This window comes from Heterodontus francisci, chromosome 4, assembly GCF_036365525.1.
Source record: "Heterodontus francisci isolate sHetFra1 chromosome 4, sHetFra1.hap1, whole genome shotgun sequence".
Taxonomy (NCBI): domain Eukaryota; kingdom Metazoa; phylum Chordata; class Chondrichthyes; order Heterodontiformes; family Heterodontidae; genus Heterodontus; species Heterodontus francisci.
Window position 1 is genome coordinate 172,832,055 of NC_090374.1, and position 23,373 is coordinate 172,855,427.

The following is a 23,373-nucleotide window of genomic DNA, read 5'->3' on the forward strand; positions in this document are numbered from 1 at the left end:
CTCCAAGGTATCATAATCCTTGAAGTGTCATAAGCATTCGCCATTCGCAGACAGAAACATTTCAGGGAATAAATGGAACTTGTTGGATCTCCCTGTTAAACTCTGCAAAGCAAATAACATTGCATTGATTATGAAACTCTCACTTGACACACAGCCACAGACTGCTGTAATTCTTCCCTTTGTCAAGATTATTCTAGTATTTTTCCATTACCTCTTGAAGTAGAAGGCCTAATGTACTTGTGATGCTCATTTGAGCTTTCAGGAAAACATTATTAAAAAAAAACAAAATTTTGATGCTAATTGAAGGAATTGGGTCAGATTTTAACTCTGTGCAAGTGGATGGGTTTTGAATGGGTTAGAAAAATCAAGCCCAAAGTGTCAGCTGTGGCTCAGGTGGTCGCATTCTTACCTCTGAGTCCGAAGATTGTACGTTCTAAGCCGCACTTCAGAGATTTGAGCACAAAATCCAGAGAGGGTTGCATTGTCAGAGGTGCTGTCTTTCTGATGAGATGTTAAACCAAGGCCCCATCTGCTCTCGTGGGTGATCATAAAAGATCCTATTTATCCTTTAAGTATTTTTGAAATGTGTAAACTATTTTTGTTTATTTAATATTATCAAGCAGACTTACTGCCTGAGTTGCAGAATTATCTCTGATAAGTAGGGAACTTGGAAAAATATTCCAAAGAGGATTTGTTGCTGAACTATAATGCAGCTCAAAGTATTGCTTTTATGGAAATCATTTCATCCATCTAGATACTATCTTGAGTGTGGATTTATCGAATGTTGTAATCTCACAGTCACTCCATTTTTGAGCAATGCCTGTTTTAAAATTCCAGTTCTTGTTTTCAAATCCCTCCATGGCCACAGCGCTACCACCCCCTCTCCCTTGGCTTATCTCTGTAACCTCCTCCAGCCCTACAACCTGCCTCGATCTCTGAACTCCTCTAATTCTGGCCTCTTGGGCATCCCTGATGTTCATCACTCCACCATTGGTGGCTGCGCCTTTAGCTACCTGGGCCCTAAACCTCTCTGCCTCCCTACCTTTCTCTTCTCCTTAAAACCCACCTCTTTGACTAAGAGTTTGGTCACCTGTCCTAATATCTCCTAATGTGGCTCGGTGTCAAACTTTATTTCAGAATCACTCCTGTGAAGTGCCTTGGGACGTCATACTATGTTAAAGGTGCCACATTAATACAAGTAGTTGTTGTTGTTGACATGTTTGAGAGGGAAGGAAATTGATGCAGATGGAAAAGGTTTTGCAAACCCTAAATAAAGTTGTAGTTATAATAGACTATTTTTGCTGTAACCTTTAGTGATGATTAAAAATAAATAATTTTGAATAAACTTAAATCAAGAGTTCACAATCAGCATAAGGCACAGACTATTAATTTGATTTATGGTGGGGATGCAGTTGCTATTATGAGATCGGTGGAGGTTAATTTTCAAAACATGTTGCTTGGGGTGTGGAAGCATTTTAATGACATTCATGGCACATAATTACAGGGAGTTTTGATGCCGCTGAATATAGAATGAAAGCACATAATTTTCTTATCAACTCTCTTTGGGTTAACCCTGTGCTGTACTTGAGTTCCAAGAATATTATTAAAATCACAGAATCATTACAGTGCAGAAGAAGGCCATTTGGTTCATCGTGTCCGCACTGGCTCTCTGAAAGAGCAATTCCCTCAGTTCCATTCCCTTGCCTTGTGCCCATAACCCTGAACATCTTCCCATTCATATAACTGTCCAATTCCCTTTTGAATGCTTCAATTGAATCTGCCTCCACCATGTTCTCAGGTAGTGTATTCCAGACCTTAACCACTTGCTGCGTGAAAAAGCTTTTCCTTCTGCCATTTTTGCTTCTCTTACCAAATACTTTAAATCTGTGCCCTCTCATTCCCGATCCTTTCACGAGTGAGAACAGTTTCTCTCTATCTACTCTGTCCAAATGGAATCTTGGTCCCAAATGGAATTTTGGCCTTTATTGCGAGGGGGTTAGAGCTTAGAAATAAGGAAGTCTTGTTACAATTGTACAGGGTGTCGGTGAGGCCACACCTGGAGTACTGCGTACAGTTTTGGTCCCCGTATTTAAGGAAGGAAATACTAACATTGGAGGCAGTTCAGAAAAGGTTCACTAAGCTGGTTCCTGGGATGAAAGAGTTGTCTTATCAAGAATAGCTAAACAGGTTAGGCCTTTACTCATTGGAGTTCAGAAGAATGAGAGGTGATCTTAGTGAAACATATAAGATTCGAAGAGGGGGCTTGACAGGGTAGATGTTGAGAATATGTTTCCACTGGTGGGGGAATCTTGAACTAGCGGACATAGTTATAGAATAAGGGGCCACACATTTAAAACTGAGATGCAAAGGAATTTCTTTTCTCCGAGGGTGGTGAATCTCTGGAATTCTGTACCTCAGAGAGTTGTGGAGGCTGGGTCATTAAATGTATTTAAGGAGGAGGTAGATAGATTTTTGAAATCTCGGGGATCCGAGGGTTATGCGGAGCAGGTCCGAAAGAGGAGTTGAGGCCTGGGACAGATCAGCCATGATCTTATTGAATGGCGGGGCAGGCTTGAGGGGCTGAATGGCCTACTCCTCCTATTTCTTATGTTCTTATGTCCAGACCCCTCATGATTTTGAATACCTCTATCAAATCACCTCTCAGCTTTCTCTTCTCCAAAGTTAAACAGTCCTAACTTCTCCAATCTATCTTCATAACTGAAATTCCTCATCCCTGAAACCATTCTCGTGAATCTTTTCTATACTCTCTTCAATGCCCTCACATCTTTCCTAAAGTGCGGTGCCAAAAACTGGACGCAGTACTCCAGCTGAGGCCAAACTAGTGTCTTCTCCAAGTTTAACATAACTTCCTTGCTCTTGTACTCTATGCCCTGTTATGATCAGGTGAGGAAGGTGTCTAGGGCTCCCCTTTCGGCCTTTTCCTGGTTTGGCCGTAACTGGGTTTAACTTTTAAAAGTGCTTTTAGCTTCCCCTCAGTGACTCCTTGCTCACTGCTCTCTAATTGTAATTACAAAGAATTCAACCAGGCAGGTGTTCTCAGATTTAAACAAGAAAAGTGTACGTTTATTAACCTTAAGACTCTAATTCAGTTAAAACTACTAAAAAAATATGTGACACGGCCATGCTAGCATGCATACGCGATAAACACAGATGCAAATAGAGACAGAGGAGGAGAAATAATTAAAGGGGAAAGGTTTGAAGTAATAGATGGAGTTCAGTTACTGGTTTTGGGTTGGATGTAAAGTCTTTGATTGAAGTTAAATCTTGCAGTTCTCATTGGGGCCCAGTACACACTTTCAAACTTGTTTCACTGGTCTTCTGTCTTGAGGCTTAAGTTACTTCAGTGGGTCCCTGAAACTTTGCGTGAGAGAGAGAGAGAGACAGAGAGAGGGAGACCTTCCCCCTTGAAGTTCAATTGCAGTTTCTTCCTTTCTGTGTCAGGCACAATTCAAAAAGCCCCAGGTTGGCCAGCGGGTTAGTCATGTGACTAGCTCCCTCTTTGAAACAGTCTCTCCTGCGAGGTTTTTGGATTCCTCCAAGCTTACCTGACACTCTCAGTGGGGTCGGGGTGGGGGGGTGGGGGCGGCGGTGGAATGCTGGCTCTTACGCAGTCAATGACTCTCACTGTCTTTTGATCATCACTATTGACAAAACCTATCTGGCTAATTGAATCAGAGCGTACTCCCATTGTCTCTCCATGCAACTTTCTTTTAGAATGCAAATGTGCAGCCATGTTTTCAGCCACTGTTCTGTGGTCTTTTTAAATGTTTGTCCAATGTCCAGTAACAGTTTAAAAATAATGTTCCATATGACGAAATTAATGTTTCATTTTGACAGGTCACAACCCTATTAATAAAGCCCAGGACACTGTGTACTGTATGCTTTATTAACAGCTCTCTCAACCTGTCCTGCCACCTTCAATGATTTAGACACATGTACACCCAGGTCCGACTGCTCCTGCACATCCTTTAGAATTGTATCCTTTTATTCTATATTGTCTTTCTATGTTCTTCCTACCAAAATGAATCACTTCACATTTCTCTGCATTGAACCTCATCTGTCACCTGTCTGCCTATTCCACCAACTTGTCTATGTCCTTTTGAACTTTTAGACTATCCTCCTCTTAGTTCACAATGCTTTGAAGTTTCGTATCATCTGCAAACTTTGAAATTGTGCCCTGTACACCAAGGTCTGGGTCATTAATATATATCAAGAAAAGCAAGGGTCCCAACACTAATCCCTGGGGAACTCCACTACAAACCTTCCTTCAGCCTGAAAAACATCCATTAACCGCTACTCTTTGTTTCCTGTCACTCAGCCAATTTCGTATCCATGTTGTTACTGTCCCTTTTATTCCATGAGCTACAAGTTTGCTCACAAGTCTGTTGTGTGGCACTGTATCAAACACCTTTTGAAAGTCCATGTACACCACATCAACAGCATTGCCCTCATCAACCCTCTCTGTTACCTCCTCAAAAAACTCCAAGTTAGTTAAACATGATTTTCGCTTAAGAAATCCATGCTGGCTTTCCTTAATTAACTCGCATTTGTCCATGTGACTATTGATTTTGTCCCGAATTACTTTTTCTACAAGTTTTCCCACCACCGAAGTTACACTGACTGGCCTGTAGTTGCTGGGCTTATCTTTACACCTTTTTTTGAACAAGGGTGTAACGTTTGCAATTCTCCAGTCCCTGAATCTAAGGCAGACTGAAAGATATGGCCAGTGCCTTTGTGATTTCCACCCTTACTTCCCTCAGTATCCTTGGATGTATCTCATCTGGTCCTGGTGCTTTATCCACTTTAAGTACAGACAGCCTATCTAATACTTCATCATTATCAATTTTAAACCACTCTAGTCTCTGACTTACCTCCTCTTTCAACATTGTCTCGGTTGCAGAATGACGAGGGAATGCTTATGCCTTTGGTTGGGTCTGAATTTTTTTTGTCTGTAACACTTTTTAATTAACCATTGTTTAAGTTCGTGGAAATCTTTACAGTTACATAAAATGTCTTCCTCCAAGCATTTAGCCAAGCTTTTTGATTGGCAGCCCATCCACCACTTTAAACATTCATCCACTCCACCACATGCATACCATGGCTGCAGTGTGTACCATCTACAATGCACTGCAGCAACGCACCAAGGCTTCTTTGACAGCACCTTCCAAATTCGCAAACTCTACCATTCAGAAGGCCAAGGGCAGTAGGCACGTGGGAACACCACCATCTGCGAGTTTCCCTCCAAACCAGAGCCCATCCTGACTTGGAACTATATTTCCTGTTCGATCATCATCACTGGGTCAAAATCCTGGAGCTCCTTCCCTAAAAGCTGTCTGGGAGCACCTTCATCACACGAATTGCAGCAGTTCAGGAAGGTTCTCAAGGGCAACTAGGGATTGGGCTATAAATGCTGGCCTTGCTAGTGATGCCCACATGCCCAGAATATATATTTAGAAAACAAAATACCCTCTATCACTGGGAACAATCTGTTTCTAATGAAAATGTAAAATGAAGGACTGTTTCAGTGCTGTATCTCTCTATGACTCTATGTATGACATTTAAATGCGATTGAATCACACATGCACATGCAGCCTCATCCTTTTAACGGCACTTCACATTAAGACTAAAGCTGGCCAATGCCACAAGAGATTGAGAAAGTTCCTTCCCTTTCCATAAAGGTTACTTGAAATTTCAGTAACATCAGTGTCTCTGAACAACAGCTGGTGATTTGTAATATGATGATGGTGATGAACTCAAAGGGATTCTTTACAGCTGTTTTTCTTTTTGAGGTCAAGAGTTACAGTTTCTCTGTGTGAGGCTAACATTTAACACTATCCCTTTGAATCATTTTGTGACAATACTGATCCTGCTAAAATTTCTCTGCACTTTTATTAAATAAATAAGTTATCAAACCAGGTTCGAGGTGATCAGAGAATGATACAACACAGAAGGAGGCCATTTGGCCCTTTGTGCCTGTGCCGCCTCTTTGAAAGAGCTATCCAATTAGCCCCACTCCCCCTGCTCTTTTTTCATCGCCCTGTACATTCCTCCTTTCAAGCAATTATTCAATTCCCCTTTTGAAAGCTACTATTGAATCTGCTTCCACTGCCCTTTCAGACAGCGCATTCCAGATCACAACAACTCGCTGTGTAAAATAAAAAAAAATCTCCTCATCTTCTCCTCTGGTTCTTTTGCCAATTATCTTAAATCTGTGTCCTCTGGTTACTGACCCTCCTGCTAGTGGAAACAGTTTCTCCTTATTTACTGTATGAATACCATTCGTGATTTTGATGACTCCATTGTCTGAGTTGCCGAAAAAAGGTTTTAAAACTTAGTTAAGGAATTTCTCTTCAAAGTAAACTTGATTCCAGAATCTAAATCATACAAAATGATTAATAATGCACTTTTTACTTACCTTAAATCCTTTTCCATATATATGATGACAATGAACTTTTCATAAAGTTTACAGTTTGTAATTTTGCAAGTCCACACAACAGGTCGGAAGCCTTGCTCACTGAAAACAAAAAAAAATAAGAAATCCAGGCATCAATCTTGATGCAGCTGCCACATATTCACAAGATTACATAGAAGTACATAGAATATACAGCTCAAAAATAGGCCATTCAGCCCAACTAGTCTGTGCTGGCATTTGTACTCCTCACATCTCCTCTCATTCCATCTACCACATCTCAGCCTTTCAGCATATCTATCTATTCCCTTTTCTCTCATGTGCTCATCTAGTTTCTTTTTTGAAAGCATCTAAGCTATTTCTCTCAACCACCTCTTGTCTTGGTGCATTCCACATTCTAACCAGTCTCTGGGTAAAGGAATTGCTCTTTATTTCCCTATTGAATTTATTAGTAACTATCTTGTAGTTATGGCCCCTAGTATTGGATTCTCCCACAAGTGGAAACATTCACTCCACATCTACCCTGCCCAACCCATTCATAATTTTAAAGACCTCTATCAGGTCACCTCTAAGTGTTCGCTTTTCTGAAAAGTGTCCCAACCTGTTCAATCCCTCCTGATAGCTGCAATTTCTCAGTTCCTGTAGCATGGGGAGGTGGTGGCTGAGTGGTAATGTGACTGGGCTAGTAATCCAGAAGCCCAGGCTAGTGCTTTCGGGGCATGAGTTGGAGTCCCACCTTGGCAGATGGTGAAATTTGAATTCAAGTATTAAATCTGGAATTAAAGAGTTAGTCTAATGGTGACCATGAAACCATTGTCAATTATTGTAAAACCCATCTGGTTTACGAATATCCTTTAGAGAAAGAAATCTGCTGTCCTTACCTGGTCTGGCCTAGATGTGACTCCAGACCCACAGCAATGTGGCTGACTCTTAACCAGTTAGGGATGGGCAATAAATGCTGGCCTAGCCAGTGATGCCCACATCTCAGGAATGAATGAAAAAAAGCATCCTTGTAAATCTTTTTGCACTTTCTCCTGTGCTTCTATCTCCTTTTTATAGTATGGAGACTAGAACTGAGACAGTATTCTAAGTGTGGCCTGAACAGGGTTCTACACAACAATGTACATGTTGTATAAAGCTCTGGTCAGATCCTACATGGAGTACTACATTCAGTTCTGGGCACTGCACCTCAGGAAGGACTTCTGGTTTAGGAGGGTTGCAGCACAGATGGACCAGAATGATACCAGAGCTAAAAGGCTTAAATTGAGTGCAGATTACATAGACTAGGCTTGTATTTTTTTTTATTCATTCAGGGATGTGGCTCGGCCAGCATTTATTGCCCATCCCTAATTGCCCTTGAGAAGGTGGTGGTGAGCTGCCTTCTTGAACCGCTGCAGTCCATTTGGGGTAGGTACACCCACAGTGCTGTTAGGAAGGGAGTTCCAGGATCTTGACCCAGCGACAGTGAAGGAGCGGCGATATAGTTCCAAGTCAGGATGGTGTGAGACTTGGAGGGGAACTTGCAGGCGGTGGTGTTTTCATGCATTTGCTGCCCTTGTCCTTCTAGTTGGTAGAGGTCGCGGGTTTGGAAGGTGCTGTCTAAGGAGCCTTGGTGCATAGCTGCAGTGCATCTTGTAGATGGTACACACTGCTGCCACTGTGCGTCGGCGGTGGAGGGAGTGAATGTTTGTAGATGGGGTGCCAATCAAGCGGGCTGCTTTGTCCTGGATGGTGTCAAGCTTCTTGAGTGTTGTTGGAGCTGCACCCATCCAGGCAAGTGGAGAGTATTCCATCACACTCCTGACTTGTGCCTTGTAGATGGTGGACAGGCTTTGGGGAGTCAGGAGGTGAGTTACTCGCCTCAGGATTCCTAGCCTCTGACCTGCTCTTATAGCCACGGTATTTATATGGCTACTCCAGTTCAGTTTCTGGTCAATGGTAGCCCCTAGGATGTTGATAGTGGGGGATTCAGCGATGGTAATGCCATTGAATGTCAAGGGGAGATGGTTAGATTCTCTTGTTGGAGATGGTCATTGCCTGGCACTTGTGTGGCGCGTATGTTACTTGCCACTTATCAGCCTAAGCCTGGATATTGTCCAGGTCTTGCTGCATTTCTACATGGACTGCTTCAGTATCTGAGGAGTCACGAATGGTGCTGAACATTGTGCAATCTTCAACGAACATCCCCACTTCTGACCTTATGATTGAAGGTAGTTTTCTTGAGTTTAGAAGATTAAGGTGCGATCTGATAGAGATGATCAAAAGAGTTGATAGGATAGATAGAGAGAGTTAGTTCCTCTGGTGGGGGAGTCCAGAAGAAAGGGGCATGACCTTAAAATTAGAGCTAGGCCATTCAGGGTGATGTCAGGAAGCATTTCTTCACACAAAGGGTATTGGAAATATGGGACTGTCTTCTCCAAAAAGCTGTTGAGACGGGCAGCGGGGGGGGCGGGGGCGGAGGGGAGGTGTCAGTTAAAAATTTCAAAACTGAAATTGATAGATTTTAGTTAGTCATGAGTATTAAGGATTACGGAACCAAGGTGGGTAGATGGAGTTCAGATAGTTATCAGTCATTATCTAACTGAATGTCGGAACAGGCTCAAGGGCCATCTCCTGTTGCTATGCTCCCACGACAGGGAATAAGAGAGGTTAAAGGACAAAGATAATCTTAGAGGCATCCATTCTTAGAGTAATGAAAGGGATGCCATGAGCCTTATTTAAGTCTAAAATGTGGCGAATTGGCTAGATTTCACAGGGATAAATGATACACACACCAACGATGACACCCAGCCATCTCTAATACATTTCTCAGTCAGTTAGACTCCCAGGATGATTGCTTAACAGCAAATAAAGATTTTTACTGCAGCACAGGAAACCCACTCAAATCATTACAATGGATAAGATTTGTATTTTAAAACGGTCATGAGACGAGCAGTATACCCAGCCCAGCTTGTCCACTGATAAGCTCCCCATTTGTTAACCACTGAAGGGATGTATATGTCCATTTAATCATCTTTTACACACACAAACCCTTCTCTTTTCATTCTATACTAACCTTCCTCTCTTATGCGGCTGCAGCACTGACCCTTTGGGTCAGAAGTCAAAAATATGTTTTATATTTTTTCCAAGAATGCTCATGCTAAAAATGAACCCAAGGATAGCTTAATAAACCACTCCACCCAGCTGATAGCTATTAAAGGATGATTCACAAGTCTACTGTGATGTGTTGTGAATGAAAAATAGGATAGATTATCATGCTGTAAACTCAATGGACTGCTTTATTGTTTGAGAGACTCGAGGTACCATTTAAAATACATGCATCTCCTAGCGCTTTGCTTGAGAAGGCTTTGTCATTCGTGGAAATATCCATCATGCCAGCCTAGTCTGTTTACATCTATTGGTAAGTCAAATTAACATTTAGGATTTGTAAAAGTCAATGTGACTCCCATTCAGATCAATGGTTGTGGGATGTTACCATTGAGCAGTGTTGTTTGAAAGGATATCATCTGTATCCAGAGTGAGTTGGAATCATTCATGATGACCATTGCAAAACTATCAAAACCCCTCCAAGTCACATGCCAACCAAACTTGGGCATATATCACCCGTTCCTTCATTGTCACTGGGTCAAAATCCTGTAAATCCCTAACTAACAGGACTTGGTGTTGCTGAATATAGAATAAGAGCACATCATTTTCTTATCGACTCTGATTCTTAAGCTAACCCTGTGTTCCACCTGAGTTCCAATAATATTATTAAAATGACTAGGGAATGCTTTATGCCTTTGGTTGGTTCTGACCCTTGTTTGTCTATAACATTTTTCTGAACCAAGCAATTGGTGTTAAGTTCTTAGAAGTTTGCAGTTATATAAAATATCTTTATCCAAGCATTTAGCTCATATGCCAGGCTTTTTGATTGCTTCCCCCATCCACCACTTTAAACATTCACTCCCGCCACTACAGGCGCACAGTGGATGCAGTGTGTATTATCTACAAGATGCACTGCAGCAACACACCAAGGCTCCTTTGACAGCACCTTCCAAATCCACAACCTCTATCACCCAGAATAACAAGGACAGAAAATGCATGGGAACACCATCACCTGCAAGTTTCCCTCTAAGCCACACACCATCCTGACATAGAAATATATTGTCACTCCTTCACTGTCACTGGGTCAAAATCCTGGAACTCCCTCCCTAACAACACTGTGGGTGTACCCATACCAGATGGACCAAAATGGTTCAAGAAGACGGCTCACCACCCACTTCTCAAGGGATGGGCAATAAATATTAGCCTTGCCAGTGACACCAGCATTCTGGGAATAGGGGAAAATGTATTTTAGGATTTCTGTTTTTATTTGGTATGTATTTTATCTATAGAATAATTACTGCAGAGCTGCAGTAGGTCACAGGTTTTCTGAATCTAATGATGTTCTTCTGTATATAGAAAATTTCATGGTCTAGAGTTTTGAACATGACTCCTACCCAGATAACCAGCTTAATCTGGGTGGAGTCAAATCAAATCAAGCCAAAGATCATGAAATTTTAAGCGTAGGTGTGTCGTGTTATAACTACTCTATGCCCAAGTATCTGCAGTCTTTTACGCTAGTTTCACATTTCCTTCACCTGAACACGCCCCTGCCCACAAAGCTGGCCACTACCCCAGGGCGCAAAGGTGCGCTTCTGTCGATTGTACCCGCTTGGGTGCATTCTGCACATTGTGCCCAGATTCCTGGAAGCGCAAGCACCCTTGATCACATGATTCCAGGGTTAATCACCTGACCAGTAGTGACTTGAAGCCACGGTTCAGCTCTGCTGCTGTAGGGATCTAAATCGGTTCAGACTTATGCTAATGAACTTGTGAGGAAACCTGGGCATCACTCGGTAAGCGTCGTGCGCATTCTAGGTGCAGTTTTCCAATGTGCCCCCAGCAGAAACTCCAGGCCCTTGTTTCATGGTGGTTGGTTTGCCCTGCCTGTGCTTTCTGTCTTAAATTTATATAATTTGTGTCTATGTGAGGGAAACAAGAGGTTTATCAGTGGAAAACCCCCCTAGGGAATGCCTCCACAGAATATCCAGTCTTAATTGGATTGCATTCAGACTGCAGTCAAACAAAATACCGAGGAAGATGTCGATTACATCTTGAGAAATGTCATCTGTGCAGTCAACATGGTCTCATATGATGAATAATTTTTATCCTGAAGGTATATCCAAGGCTTTTAACCAACTGAAGAAATATAGGAAAACCGGTTTCTTCTCTGTCCAAACTAATTTACCCTTAGGAGCTGTTCTACTGAGACAATTGAAGTGAGTCTTGAGGATCCGAGTGATCACAAGCAGATTATAATTAAATCAAAAAATGCCTATGTTACGTAAGTCTTTGGCCACATGATCTTCAGCTCATGATTATTACGTCAGCATAGGACAACGAGAGATTGTGCTCCACTTTTAGCTGTGAATTTAATTGAAACAACAACAACTTATATAGCACCTTTAACCTAATAAAATGTCCCAAGGTGCTTCACAGGGGCATTGTGCAACAAAATCTGGCACTGAGCCACAAAAGGAGATATTAGGTCAGATGACCAAAAGCTTGGTTAAAGAATAGGTTTTAAGGAGTGTCTTAAAAGGAGGAAAGTGAGGTGGAGAGGTGTAGGGAGGGTACTCTGGAGCTTGTGGCTCAGGCAACTGAAGGCGTGGCCACCAACAGTGGTGTGATTCAAATTGTGCACACACAAGAGGCCAGAATTAGATGAACGCAGGAATCTCACAGGGTGTGGGGCTGAAAAGATTACAGAGATAGGGAGGGACGAGGCCATAGAGGGATTTGAAAACAAGGATGAAAATTTTAAAATCAAGACATTGCTTGACAGGGAGCCAATGTAGGTCAGAGATTAAGAAATAGTTTTGAAATGCATAATGTCAGAAAGATACAGTTGTAATTATCATCCTTGCTGTTGTGATGTTGATAACTAGTGTCACATTGGCAGTGGGGTAGAACACCAAATGTAGCATGACAGACTGGTTAGGATGTTCCTGGGTCAGGACTTCCCTTCAAATTGCCACCAATTTTGGGACAGTGAGCAGAGTGAAATGGGTTCTTGAAGGCAGCTGCCTCAAATGTGATGCAAAGTATCTGCACTTGAGTTACGCTGTCCAAAAAACCCCAATATCTCTTAAGATCTGATTGACCTAGTAAATAATGTGACTAGCAGTCACCCCTGCCCCCACATACAATCCATTTGACCCAATTTGCACCCTAAATAATTACCACCACTGTACAATGGGCACAAGCATCAGTAAGGAGCCTACCATACTGAGGAGGCCATATCTATTGCTGAAGCTTGGTTATACGTTGTCATCATATTCGATCTCTTTTCTGTCTGGAGGTTCATTCAGGGCTTTTGCTGCTGGTTTCACTTCACTCTGCTCAAAGTGCTGCTTTAAACTGCTGACATGGGTCAGGAATTGCATCAGAGCTGTTCCCGTTTCTACGGAAAAGTTGTGGTGGCAGAATGGGGAGCAGCAACAAGGAGGTTTTCAGCCATTCATTACACAATGGGAATAGCTTATTCTTGTGCTGTGAAGAGGAGGTGATGATCTGGAGGGTGTTCGAATGAGGCATCACAACTAATGGGCAGGATTTTCCTGGTCCTGCGACAGGGTCTTGGAGGTGGAGGAGGTAGGGATGGAAGGTGGGTGCCAGGAAAATAGGGAGCCATGTTGAAATTGTTCCCTGATGTATTCCTGCTGTCAGGGAAGTTTCCCAGTTGTGGGACTGGATGTTGATTGGCTGCCCAATTGAATGATTAATGCCCCTATTGGGGATAGTTTTCCAGAGCCTCTGGCATTTTTCCCATGGTGGACTGATTCCCCCGCCTCTTGGAGAGGACACCTACTTCGTGGGTGGCTTCCCTGCGGGGGGGGGGGGTGCGCCATCAGAGCTGTAGGCCCTGTGCCCCAAAGAGAGAACCGTGGGCAGGGAAGGCTGCCCCTGTGGCCCCATTGGGCTATCCGGAGGGACCTGCCTGCTTGGCTCCTCTGATTTTTAATTTTATACTTATCTCTCCAATGTTGAGACACCGTCTCGATCCCCCAAGCTGCATAGGAAGCGCCCACCTCTCCCGGTGTTTTACTGAAGCCTTTTTGACTGTTGGTGTCTCATAAGGCTGCATTTCCCCTGGCAGCAAAAACCTTTGACTGAGGACCTGCAACCCTCTTTCACGAGGAGAACTGCATTGTTTGTAATAGTGCACACAATCACTACCTTGAATATCTATGCATCTGAATCCTTCCCGGCAGCATCTAGTGACCTTTGCCACATTGGTTAGGTGGCCTCTCAATACTGTTGAGCTCACTGAACTCTATTCAGGAGGGCTGTGCAATGCACTTCCTTCCATTAGAAGCAGACAAACTGAAGTAGCCATACAGCGCTTGGACTGACAGGGTTTCCAAAAGTGCAGGGAATAATTAATAAAACTCATTTGGCACTCAAAGTCACCCTGATAATCAACCCTCTCAAATTTCTGATTAGGAAAGGCTTTTGTTCTATTATTCTTTAGCTAGTGTGCATCGTACACCTTCTTGGTTTGCATATCCTAGTGATGTTTACAATTCTCTTCTTCTGCATGTGAATGACTCGTATGGAGTATAAACATTGGCATAGGCCTATTGGCCTGAATGGCCTATTGCTGTGCTATGGATTCTATATAATAAGTGATAGATATCCGGGAAGCTGCCATCATGCTTTCATTATGAGACAATCTGCCATGAGAGTCCTCGTGGCTTAGAGCTAGATCATAGATGTGTGCAAATTGGCTGCCACGTTTCCTACATTACAACAGTGACCACACTTCAAAGGTACTTCATTGGCTGTAAAATGCTTTGGAATGTCCTGAGGTCATGGAAGGTTCACTAGATTGGCTCCTGATGAGCGGGATTGTCCTATGATGAGAGGTTGAGTAAATTGGGCCTATACTCTCTGGCGTTTAGAAGAATAAGAGCTGAGCTTATCGAGACAGGCAAGATTCTGAAGAGGCTTGACAAGGTAGACACTGAAAGGTTGTTTCCCTGACTGGGAAATCTAGAACATGGAGGCAAATCCTCCAGTTAAGGGCCAATCATTTAGGATTGAGATGAGGAGAAATTTCTTCACTCGAAGGGTTGTGAATTTTTGGAATTCTCTACCCCAGAGGATTGTGGATGCTCCATCGTTGAGTATATTTAAGACTGAGATAGATAGAATTTGATCGCTCAGGGAATTGAGGGATTATGGGGAGTGGGTGGGAAAGTGGAGTTGAAGCCCAAGATAAGTCATGATCATATCGAATGGCGGAGCAGGCACAAAAGGGTATCTGGTGTACTCCTGATTCTATTTCTTATGTTTTTATGTCCTTATATAAAGGTAAATCCTTTCTTTCTGATTAGAATATCTCTCACTGCACTAGTTACATTATTACTGTTCACTTTAAAAAAAAAAGTTAATGTCATCTTGTATTTTAATAGAAAAATTGAGTTGGTGATAATGAGTACACCAAGTCTTAATTTGATATGCCATGTTGATAATAACTCAGTGATTTTATTCTTACAGTTTCACCGCATCTATGTAAATAGATTATGTGCAAAGTCTTTGAAAATTTCTGTTGCCTTCCTAACTCTAGTGTAACAGAGCACTCTCTCATTTTTATCTATTGCAGCATGTGACAGTAACCGTTGGGGCCCTCATTGTAACAACCGTTGTCAGTGCAAGAATGGAGCTCTGTGTAATCCCATCACTGGAGCCTGCTTCTGCACTCCAGGGTACAAAGGTTGGCGATGTGAGGAGATCTGCAATGCCGGAACGTATGGGAATGGATGTCATTTAAAATGCCTGTGTCAAAACGGGGCAACCTGTGATCATATGACTGGTGAATGTAAATGCCCACCAGGATACACTGGTGCATTGTGAGTACAGACTCCAACAGACACTTAATTTATTTTCTGTGAGGCAAAAACTTTGTTTGTAATTATTATTTAAAAAAATGTCTGTACAGTAAAAGCTCCAAATTTCTGCTTTCTTGGGTGACAGCAACAGTGTTGCATGCAATTCCTGACTCTTCTATATTGCTGTGTGTTTACAGCTTATCTACAATTCAGAATAAATAGTATTTGGAATGATACTTACTGAAAATGAATGTGACTCACTTGGGTCTGCTGCTGTAGGTAGGTAGGGCACAGTAGCATCAAATGGGAACTATAATATCAATAATAATCCTGGATATATAGCCCCAGAGAGTGAATAATGTTTAATTCTACAACTCGCTAAGCCTTCTTCAACAGCACCTTCCTAACCTGTGACCTCTACCACCTAGAAGGACAAGGGCAGCAGACTCCTGGGAACATCACCGCCTGCAAGTTTCCCTCTAATTCACACACCATCCTGACTTTGAACTATATCGCCATTCCTTCACTGTTGCTGGCTCAAAATCCTGGAACTCCCTCCCTAACAGTATTGTGGGTGTACTTACACCAGATGAACTGCAGCAGTTCAGGAAGGCAGCTCACCACCACATTCTCAAGGGCCACTAGGGATGAGTAACAAATGTTGGCCTTCTCAGCTCAGATTCCATGAACGAATAAAAAAAAATAGATGTTGTGTTTCCCATATTATAACAGTGACAACACTTCAGAAAGTACTTCAATGGCTGTAAAGCGCTTTGGGATGTCCAGAGTTCATGAAAGGCGCTATAGAAATGTACATACTTCCTTTGTTCTAATATGCGTCTATTAATTTTTCTGTATTTTGCTTGGTTTTCTAGTTGTGAAGATCTGTGTCCACCAGGCAAACATGGACCTCAGTGTGAAGAGCGATGCCCCTGCCAAAATGGCGGAGTATGTCACCACGTAACTGGCGAATGCTCGTGCCCTGCTGGATGGATGGTAATCTATATCTATATATACTCTGATTATTAACAGTCTTGTGTCTATATGCACAATTCATGTGCATAAGCATTACTTTCTGTTGTCATGCAATTTTTGGTAATGCTTCCAGGTCAACGTTTAAAGTTGAATCTGCCCATGTAAACTTTTTATAATGCTATTTCTCTATGTAATCAGTTGCCTGTCACTTCTTGGTGATAAGCCAGTCAATTTGTTGGAAATGTTGAAAATTGAAAAAAAATACCTATTTCATAACATTGAATTGCTACTTGCATCTTTTAACACCTTTATTAAAGCTTTTACTTTGAAAACCTCTCACAAGAGAGGGGCATGGACTCGATCTGTGCCAAATGGCCACCTTCTGTGTCATAATAACTCTATAACTCTATATTTATTCCTGGAATGGTAACTCTGTTTGAAGGCAGGTGTTTCAGTTTGAAGATGTGCAGCGTGCAAACTTTTCCCACTTTGCATCAGTAGTGTTTATGCTTGGCAAATGGTATTTTGCTTTTTATATCAAGTCTACAGCACAGAATCCTATGCCATTGTTTATGCTCCACACAAGCCTCCTCCCACCTTACTTCATATCAGCATATCCTTCTATTCCTTTCTCCTGCATGTGTTTATCGAGCGTTCCCTAAATGTATCTGTTATTCACCTCAAGCACTCCCTGTGGTAGCAAGTTCTACTTTTGCACCACTTTCTGGGTGAAGAAGTTTTTCCTGAATTGGATTTATTAATGACTATTTATATTTATGGCCCCAGGTTTTGGTGTCTTCCCGCACTCCTCACCACCGCTGCCACACTCCCCCCGCACCACCCCCCCCCCCCCCCCCCCCGCTGCTCACAAGTGGAAACATCTTCTCTACGTTTACCCTGTTGTTCCCCTTTATAAGACCTCAATCAGGTCATTCCTCAGTCTTCTCTGTTCTAAAGAAAAGAGACCCAGCTGTTCATCTTTTCCTGATAAGTATAATCCTCTCACTACTGTTATAATGCTTGTGAATCTTTTTTGCACCTTCACAGTGCCTCGATATCCTTTTTCTAATATGGAGACCAGAACTGTGCACAATGCACCAAATGTGGTCTAACCACAGTTGGAGTACAGGTTTAACATAACTTCTGTTTTCAATTCTCTCCCAGTCTTCATGAAATCCAGTTGGTAGTTTTTTCAAAAATTTCTATTTATTTATTTATTTGGAGATACAGCACTGAAACAGGCCCTTCGGCCCACCGAGTCTGTGCCAACCAACAATTTATACTAATCCTACATTAATCCTATATTCCCTACCACATCCCTACCATTCCCCTACCACCTACCTACACTAGAGGCAATTTACAATGGCCAATTTACCTATCAACCTGCAGGTCTTTGGCTGTGGGAGGAAACTGGAGCACCCGGCGGTAACCCACGCGGTCACGGGGAGAACTTGCAAACTCTGCACAGGCAGTACCCAGAACTGAACCCAGGTCGCTGGAGCTGTGAGGCTGCGGTGCTAACCACTGCACCACTGTTGTAAAAATGTGTTTCTATTAGACTTAATAAATTTATAAATATATTGGCTTGGAAATTAGTATGATTTCACTGTAGGTACCGAGTATTGAATATTAGAGAGAAGAGATATCACCTGTCAAATGTAACTCTAATAATATCGTGCTTTGAAGTTACAGGGTTTAAGAATACTAAATAATACAGGTTCTGATGACTGGATTATCAAAAGCAGGAGGACAGCCAAAGTGACTCCTTGCTTTTCCACGTGTACTGCAGATATTTCCAAGTTGTATTTTGTCTGACCAATGTCTTTTTTACATGAGGTAATTTTACCAACTTGTTTTCCTACTTTTGCCTATCAGCAGTGCAGCCTATTAGGATATTCACCCTCAAATCTGTGTTACATGTATTACGTTGACAAGCCATGCATTTGCCTTTGTGATGCAATCCTCCTAATTACAGTAATAGTCGGAAGGGGGCAACAGTTAAATGTGACCTCAAAGCCCGTTTTGTTTCTGCTTAAACAAAATGGTTGGCCCTCTCTCAAACAGTGTTCTCACCCTTGAGCTCAAGGCAGATCTGGACATCTTAAGTTGCTTCTATCATTGAGACGGATTTGAAAAATTATCTAAGTTTAATGATTGAAAAAAAAACAAATGATTGACTGAAATACTTAACTTTTAAAGGGAACAGTGTGTGGCCAGCCTTGTCCTGAAGGAAGATATGGAATCAACTGCTCACAGGAATGCCAGTGTCACAATGGTGGACAGTGTGACTCGGCCACGGGTCAGTGTCAGTGTGGAGCTGGCTACACAGGAGAGAGGTAATGGAACCTATCAACATAGTATTGTAATGTGGCATTCAATTTCATACATCTTCATATTGTTTAAACCCCTCCATGGTCTCACCCCGATCACCACTTTAACCTCATCCATCCCTACAACCCTGCAAAATCTCTGCACTCCTCCAATTCTGGCCTCTTGCACATTCCCGATTTCTATCAGTCCACCATTGGTGGCCGTGCCTTCACCTGCCTGGGCCCTAAGCTCTGGAATTCCTTCCCTAAACCTCCCTGCATCTCTCTCCTCCTGTAAGATGCTACTTAAAACCTAACTCGTTGACCAAGGTTTTGGTCACCTGTCCTAATATCTCCCTACGTGGCTCGGTGTCAAATTATGGCTGATAATCACTCCTATGAAGCACCTTGGGAGGTTTTACTATGTTAAAAGTGCTAAAGAAATGCAGGTTGTTGTTGCTGTATGTTTTTGAAGGGGTAACATAGGCATAATAACATACAGAATTGCTGACCAGCTTCAAAATAGGTTCAGTTACTAAGTCCGATTAACTGGTTTGAAGTTGATCCTTCTAAAGTAACAGGCTTACTTCTGTTTTGGTATGTATTTCCATCAGGCGCATAACTCTAATTATAGTGTTAAATTTCAGGGAATAACAATTCCACTTTCATACTTGTAATAATGATACGACTCATGAAAAGACATTGGGCCAGAATTTTCTGGCAAAATAACAGTGAGTTTAATGGCGCTCACTGTTATTAATGTATAAATGGTTCTGCAACTTGTGACAAGGGAGAGATTCCCTGAGAATTGCGAGTCACTACAAGTTGCTGGATGATTTGCGCTACTCCACCATTAACCTCGCATGGACAGCAGCTCGCCCTCAGCCTCACCATGAGTATCAAGATGTTGCTGCATTTGTGCATTAATTACCCATTAAACCCGCCACTGAAAGTTAGGGCTGGTAATTAAACAGTGTAGATACCTTTTAAAATGAAGAGAGTTATGTTTCTACAGTGCTGCTCAACCTCTCCGGCCCAGAAAGGGAACAGTTTAAACTGTGGTGTCTCATTCCTGCAGTTAGTAAATTGTTAGAGATTTTAAAAATTTTACATTTTACATTTTTAAATGTGTTCTTATTTTTCCATTCTGCGTCTTTTTTATCTCTCTCTCTTAATCCAATCTTTCTTTCCCTCTCTTTATTTCTCTTTATCTATCCCTGATTTGACTCCAATTCACCCCATTTCCTTCTCAGTTATTTCCCTGCAGTTTTAACTGTGGCACAGTGCATTATTAAGTACTCTTGAGTACTCTTGTTGCTCAGTAAGAAGGTTGTGTGTTTAAGTTCCACTCCAGGACTTGAGCACCAAAATCTACGCTGAGGAATGCTGCCTGTCAGAGGTGCTATCCTTCAGATGAGACATTGGTCTGAATTTTATTAGCCCCTTGATGTCGTGGCGGGGAGGCCTATAAAATGCTAGCAGGAGCGGCCCGCCTCAACCCACGACGCCGAGAAGGCCCCGCTGGATATTAGCGGCGGCAGTGAGATCTCAGTGCCGCCCCCCTGCCACCAAGCGGCAGGGCCTTCATTAAAATATGGAAATCACAAAAATTAACATGCTCATGACCTTACCTGCTGGTGGCAGCCCTCCCACACCGATTTTAACAGCCGCCGATCACAACTTGTGCGCCTTTGGACCTCCGTACGTACAGAGTTCCGAGGCGAGAAACTGGTGGGGAGGTCTAAAATTATCAGGGCGGGGGGAAGCATGCAAAGCGTTTTTTATTAGCTGTGGGGATGGTGGGAAGAGGTTGAAGGGCAAAAGTGACGAGGCTGGTGGGGGGAGCGTTTGCAATTTCAATAAAGTTAATTCAGGGTCGCTGACCCTAAAATAGATATGGGGGTGGGTTGAAAGGGCCTCCAAGAAAATGTTTAAATGAGGTTTTAACCAATTTCCCTTTTATTAAAATTTCATCTAAGGGCATCGAAGTCCTTTAAAAATGGTGCCGGCATGGTGGCGCGGGTTACCGTTGCCGGGGATGTGGCGACTGCCCCCTTTACTTCATCAGGAGCAGCCGCTCTGCCCCCTCTATTTAAATCAGCCCCCGCGCGTAATATCGTAGGGGCTGTGTGGCGGCACTTCCATGTCAGAAGGCCGCTGCTTTCACTGCTGCAGAGCGCGGTGCGCTGATAAAATTCAGCTCATTAAATGAAGGCCCTGTCTGCTCTCTCAAGTGGCTGTAAAAGATCCTGTGATGCTACTTTGAAGAAGACCAGGGAGTTCTCCCTGGTGTCCTGGCCAATATTTATCCCTCAATCAACGTCACAAAAATAAATAATCTAGCTGTTGCTGTTTGTGGGATCTTGCTGTGCACAAATTGGCTGTCGTGTTTCCTACATTACAACAGTCCTTCACTGGCTGTAAAGCGCTTTGGGTCATCCTGAGGTTATTAAAGGCGCTATAGAAATGTGATTTCTTTCTTTCTGTTTCTTTCTCATTCCTTAAATCTCATTGGTTAAAGAGATAGACTGTTAGTCCAGTCATTCACTAAGGTCCCAGATGCCCCACTGCCCTCATCACACTGTTATCAACTCACACTCCCAGCAAGTTATGGCACAAAAACTTGTTCAAACTGAAGGGTGCGGGCAAAAGTCTAACTAATGGGGTACGCAGCGAAATGCCCCACTCCAAGAAATATTTGGATCATCAATATACAGCTATAAACAAGGAGATCCAATGACCCAGAGAATACATTAAGCAAGAGCCAAAAAGTCTACTCTTTAGCATGCTCACGGGAAAGCAGCACTGATCTCTATGAGACCAGATGTATTACAGCTCAAGCTTAATGTTAGCACTAACATGTCTGCAATAATGCTGCTGGGCCACTGGTTAAGCTGTTGAACATGCACTTAGGCAACATTTGCAGGTTTGAAATTGCTAATTTACCAGTGGAGAGTGCATGCCTTAGTCCTTTTAGTCTTGAGTGACTGATGCGAACTTAATGGGGAAGTAGATGCAGCTAGGTGGCTCAGCCTTAGAACATGCCCCCAGTGTAACAGATTCAGCTTTTTACATCTAAAAGGTTCTAGCCTGCAGTGTAGTTATTAGGAATACTCCCTGCTGTCATTTCTGTGTAATTTATCACTGGCTACAAGATACATCTGCGTTGACTCATGGAATGGGTCAATAATTCTTCAAAACTGTTGGAGTTAAATCATGCTACAATAACTACAGTAACTTAGATTTATATGGCACCTTTAATAAATTTTCCTGATCTCCCCTTTGGTTCTTTTGCCAATTACCTTAAATATATGTCCTCTGGTTGCCGACCCTCTTGCCAGTGGAAACAGTTTCTCCTTATTTGCTTTATCAAAACTCTTCATAACTTGATAGCATCAGTCAAGGGAGAGTTTTATACAGAATGTCTGCTCCTAAGCTCTTTCTGATAAGCACCTTCTAAAGCATAAGCAGGACAGTAGCAACAACAACTTGCATTTATATAGCACTGTTAGGCCTGATTTTAACTTATTTAAAAACCGTTCACTTAGAGTTAAAATCAGGCCATTAATGCAGGAAAACATTCCAAAATGCTTCACATGGGTGATTATCAAACAAAATTTGACATCGAGCCATTTAAGAAGAGAGTAGAACAGATGACAAAGCTTGGTCACTGAGGTAGGTTTTAAGGAGCGCTTTAAAGGAGGAGAGATGGAGAGGTTTAGGGAAGGACCTCCAGGGTTTAGAGCTGAGGCAGTTGAAGGTATGACAGCCAATGGTAGAGCAATGGAAATCGGGGGATGCACAGGAGGTCAGAATTGGAGAAACTCAGAGATCTCAGAAGGTTGTAGGTTTGGAAGAGGTTACAGAGATAGGGAGGGGCCAAGGCCATGGAGGGCTTTGAACACAAGGATAAGAATTTTAAACTCGTGCACAAACATGGTTTCCGCCACACTTCCTGAGTTATGGTGTTGGAGCAGGAGAAACTCTGAGCTTTCTTTCAAGTTGCATAAGAAGTAAGCTTTTGATATTTAATTTAGCACAAATGCTTTTATCTAATTTATTCAGTATGTGGGTGCCATTGTCAAGTTCACTTGCATTGCCGATCGCTATTCACCCTGAGGCGTTGGCAGTGGGCTGCTTTCCTGAGCAGCTGCAGTCCTTGTTGTGAGGCACGCAGTTCTCAATGCATTTTGTTTTTGTGTTCTTACTGTATTTAGTGTTAGTCGAATATTTTGTTTCTTTTCAGAGAGCAGATGTTGGACGAACATTTGGGTTCAATTAGTTCCATATGACTCAACTAAAATTACATTTTGGAGCAAAAAAAGAAGTTTGGGTTATTTAAAGGCAAAAATACTTTCTATTTACCCCTTTTAATGTGGTGATTCATGATTAAATGATTCAAACATTGTGGCTTTGAATGATGGACTGCTGAAACTCAGCTGTACAACCGTCCATGTGTGTTGTGGTCGTGTTGCGTCAATGCTGCTACTGGGATTGCTGGGTTTATAAAATTTAAGTGAGACCTTTGTGTCAGTGATGGCTCATTGGGTAGCACTTTCCCCTCTGAGTCAGAAGGTTGTGGATTCAAGTGCCCCTCCTGAGACTTGAGTATGTAAGTGAGGCTGATATTCCAGTGGCAATGCTGAGGGTGTGCTGCACTGTCAGAGTTGCTACCTTTTGGATGAGGTATTAAATGAAGGCCTCATGTGGACATGAAAGATCCCAGAGCAGTATTTTGAAG

General features: G+C 42.5%; 1 protein-coding gene across 2 annotated transcripts in view; it reads left to right on the plus strand.

The window, feature by feature from the left end:
• megf10 (multiple EGF-like-domains 10) overlaps positions 1–23,373 on the plus strand; it is a 169,484-nt gene that overhangs the window by 89,999 nt on the left and 56,112 nt on the right. For both annotated transcript variants that reach the window (XM_068030545.1, XM_068030547.1), the window contains exons 6-8: positions 15,123–15,369; positions 16,224–16,344; positions 18,523–18,659. In XM_068030545.1, the coding sequence (XP_067886646.1) occupies positions 15,123–15,369; positions 16,224–16,344; positions 18,523–18,659 (505 nt within the window). The remainder of the gene's footprint in view (positions 1–15,122; positions 15,370–16,223; positions 16,345–18,522; positions 18,660–23,373) is intronic.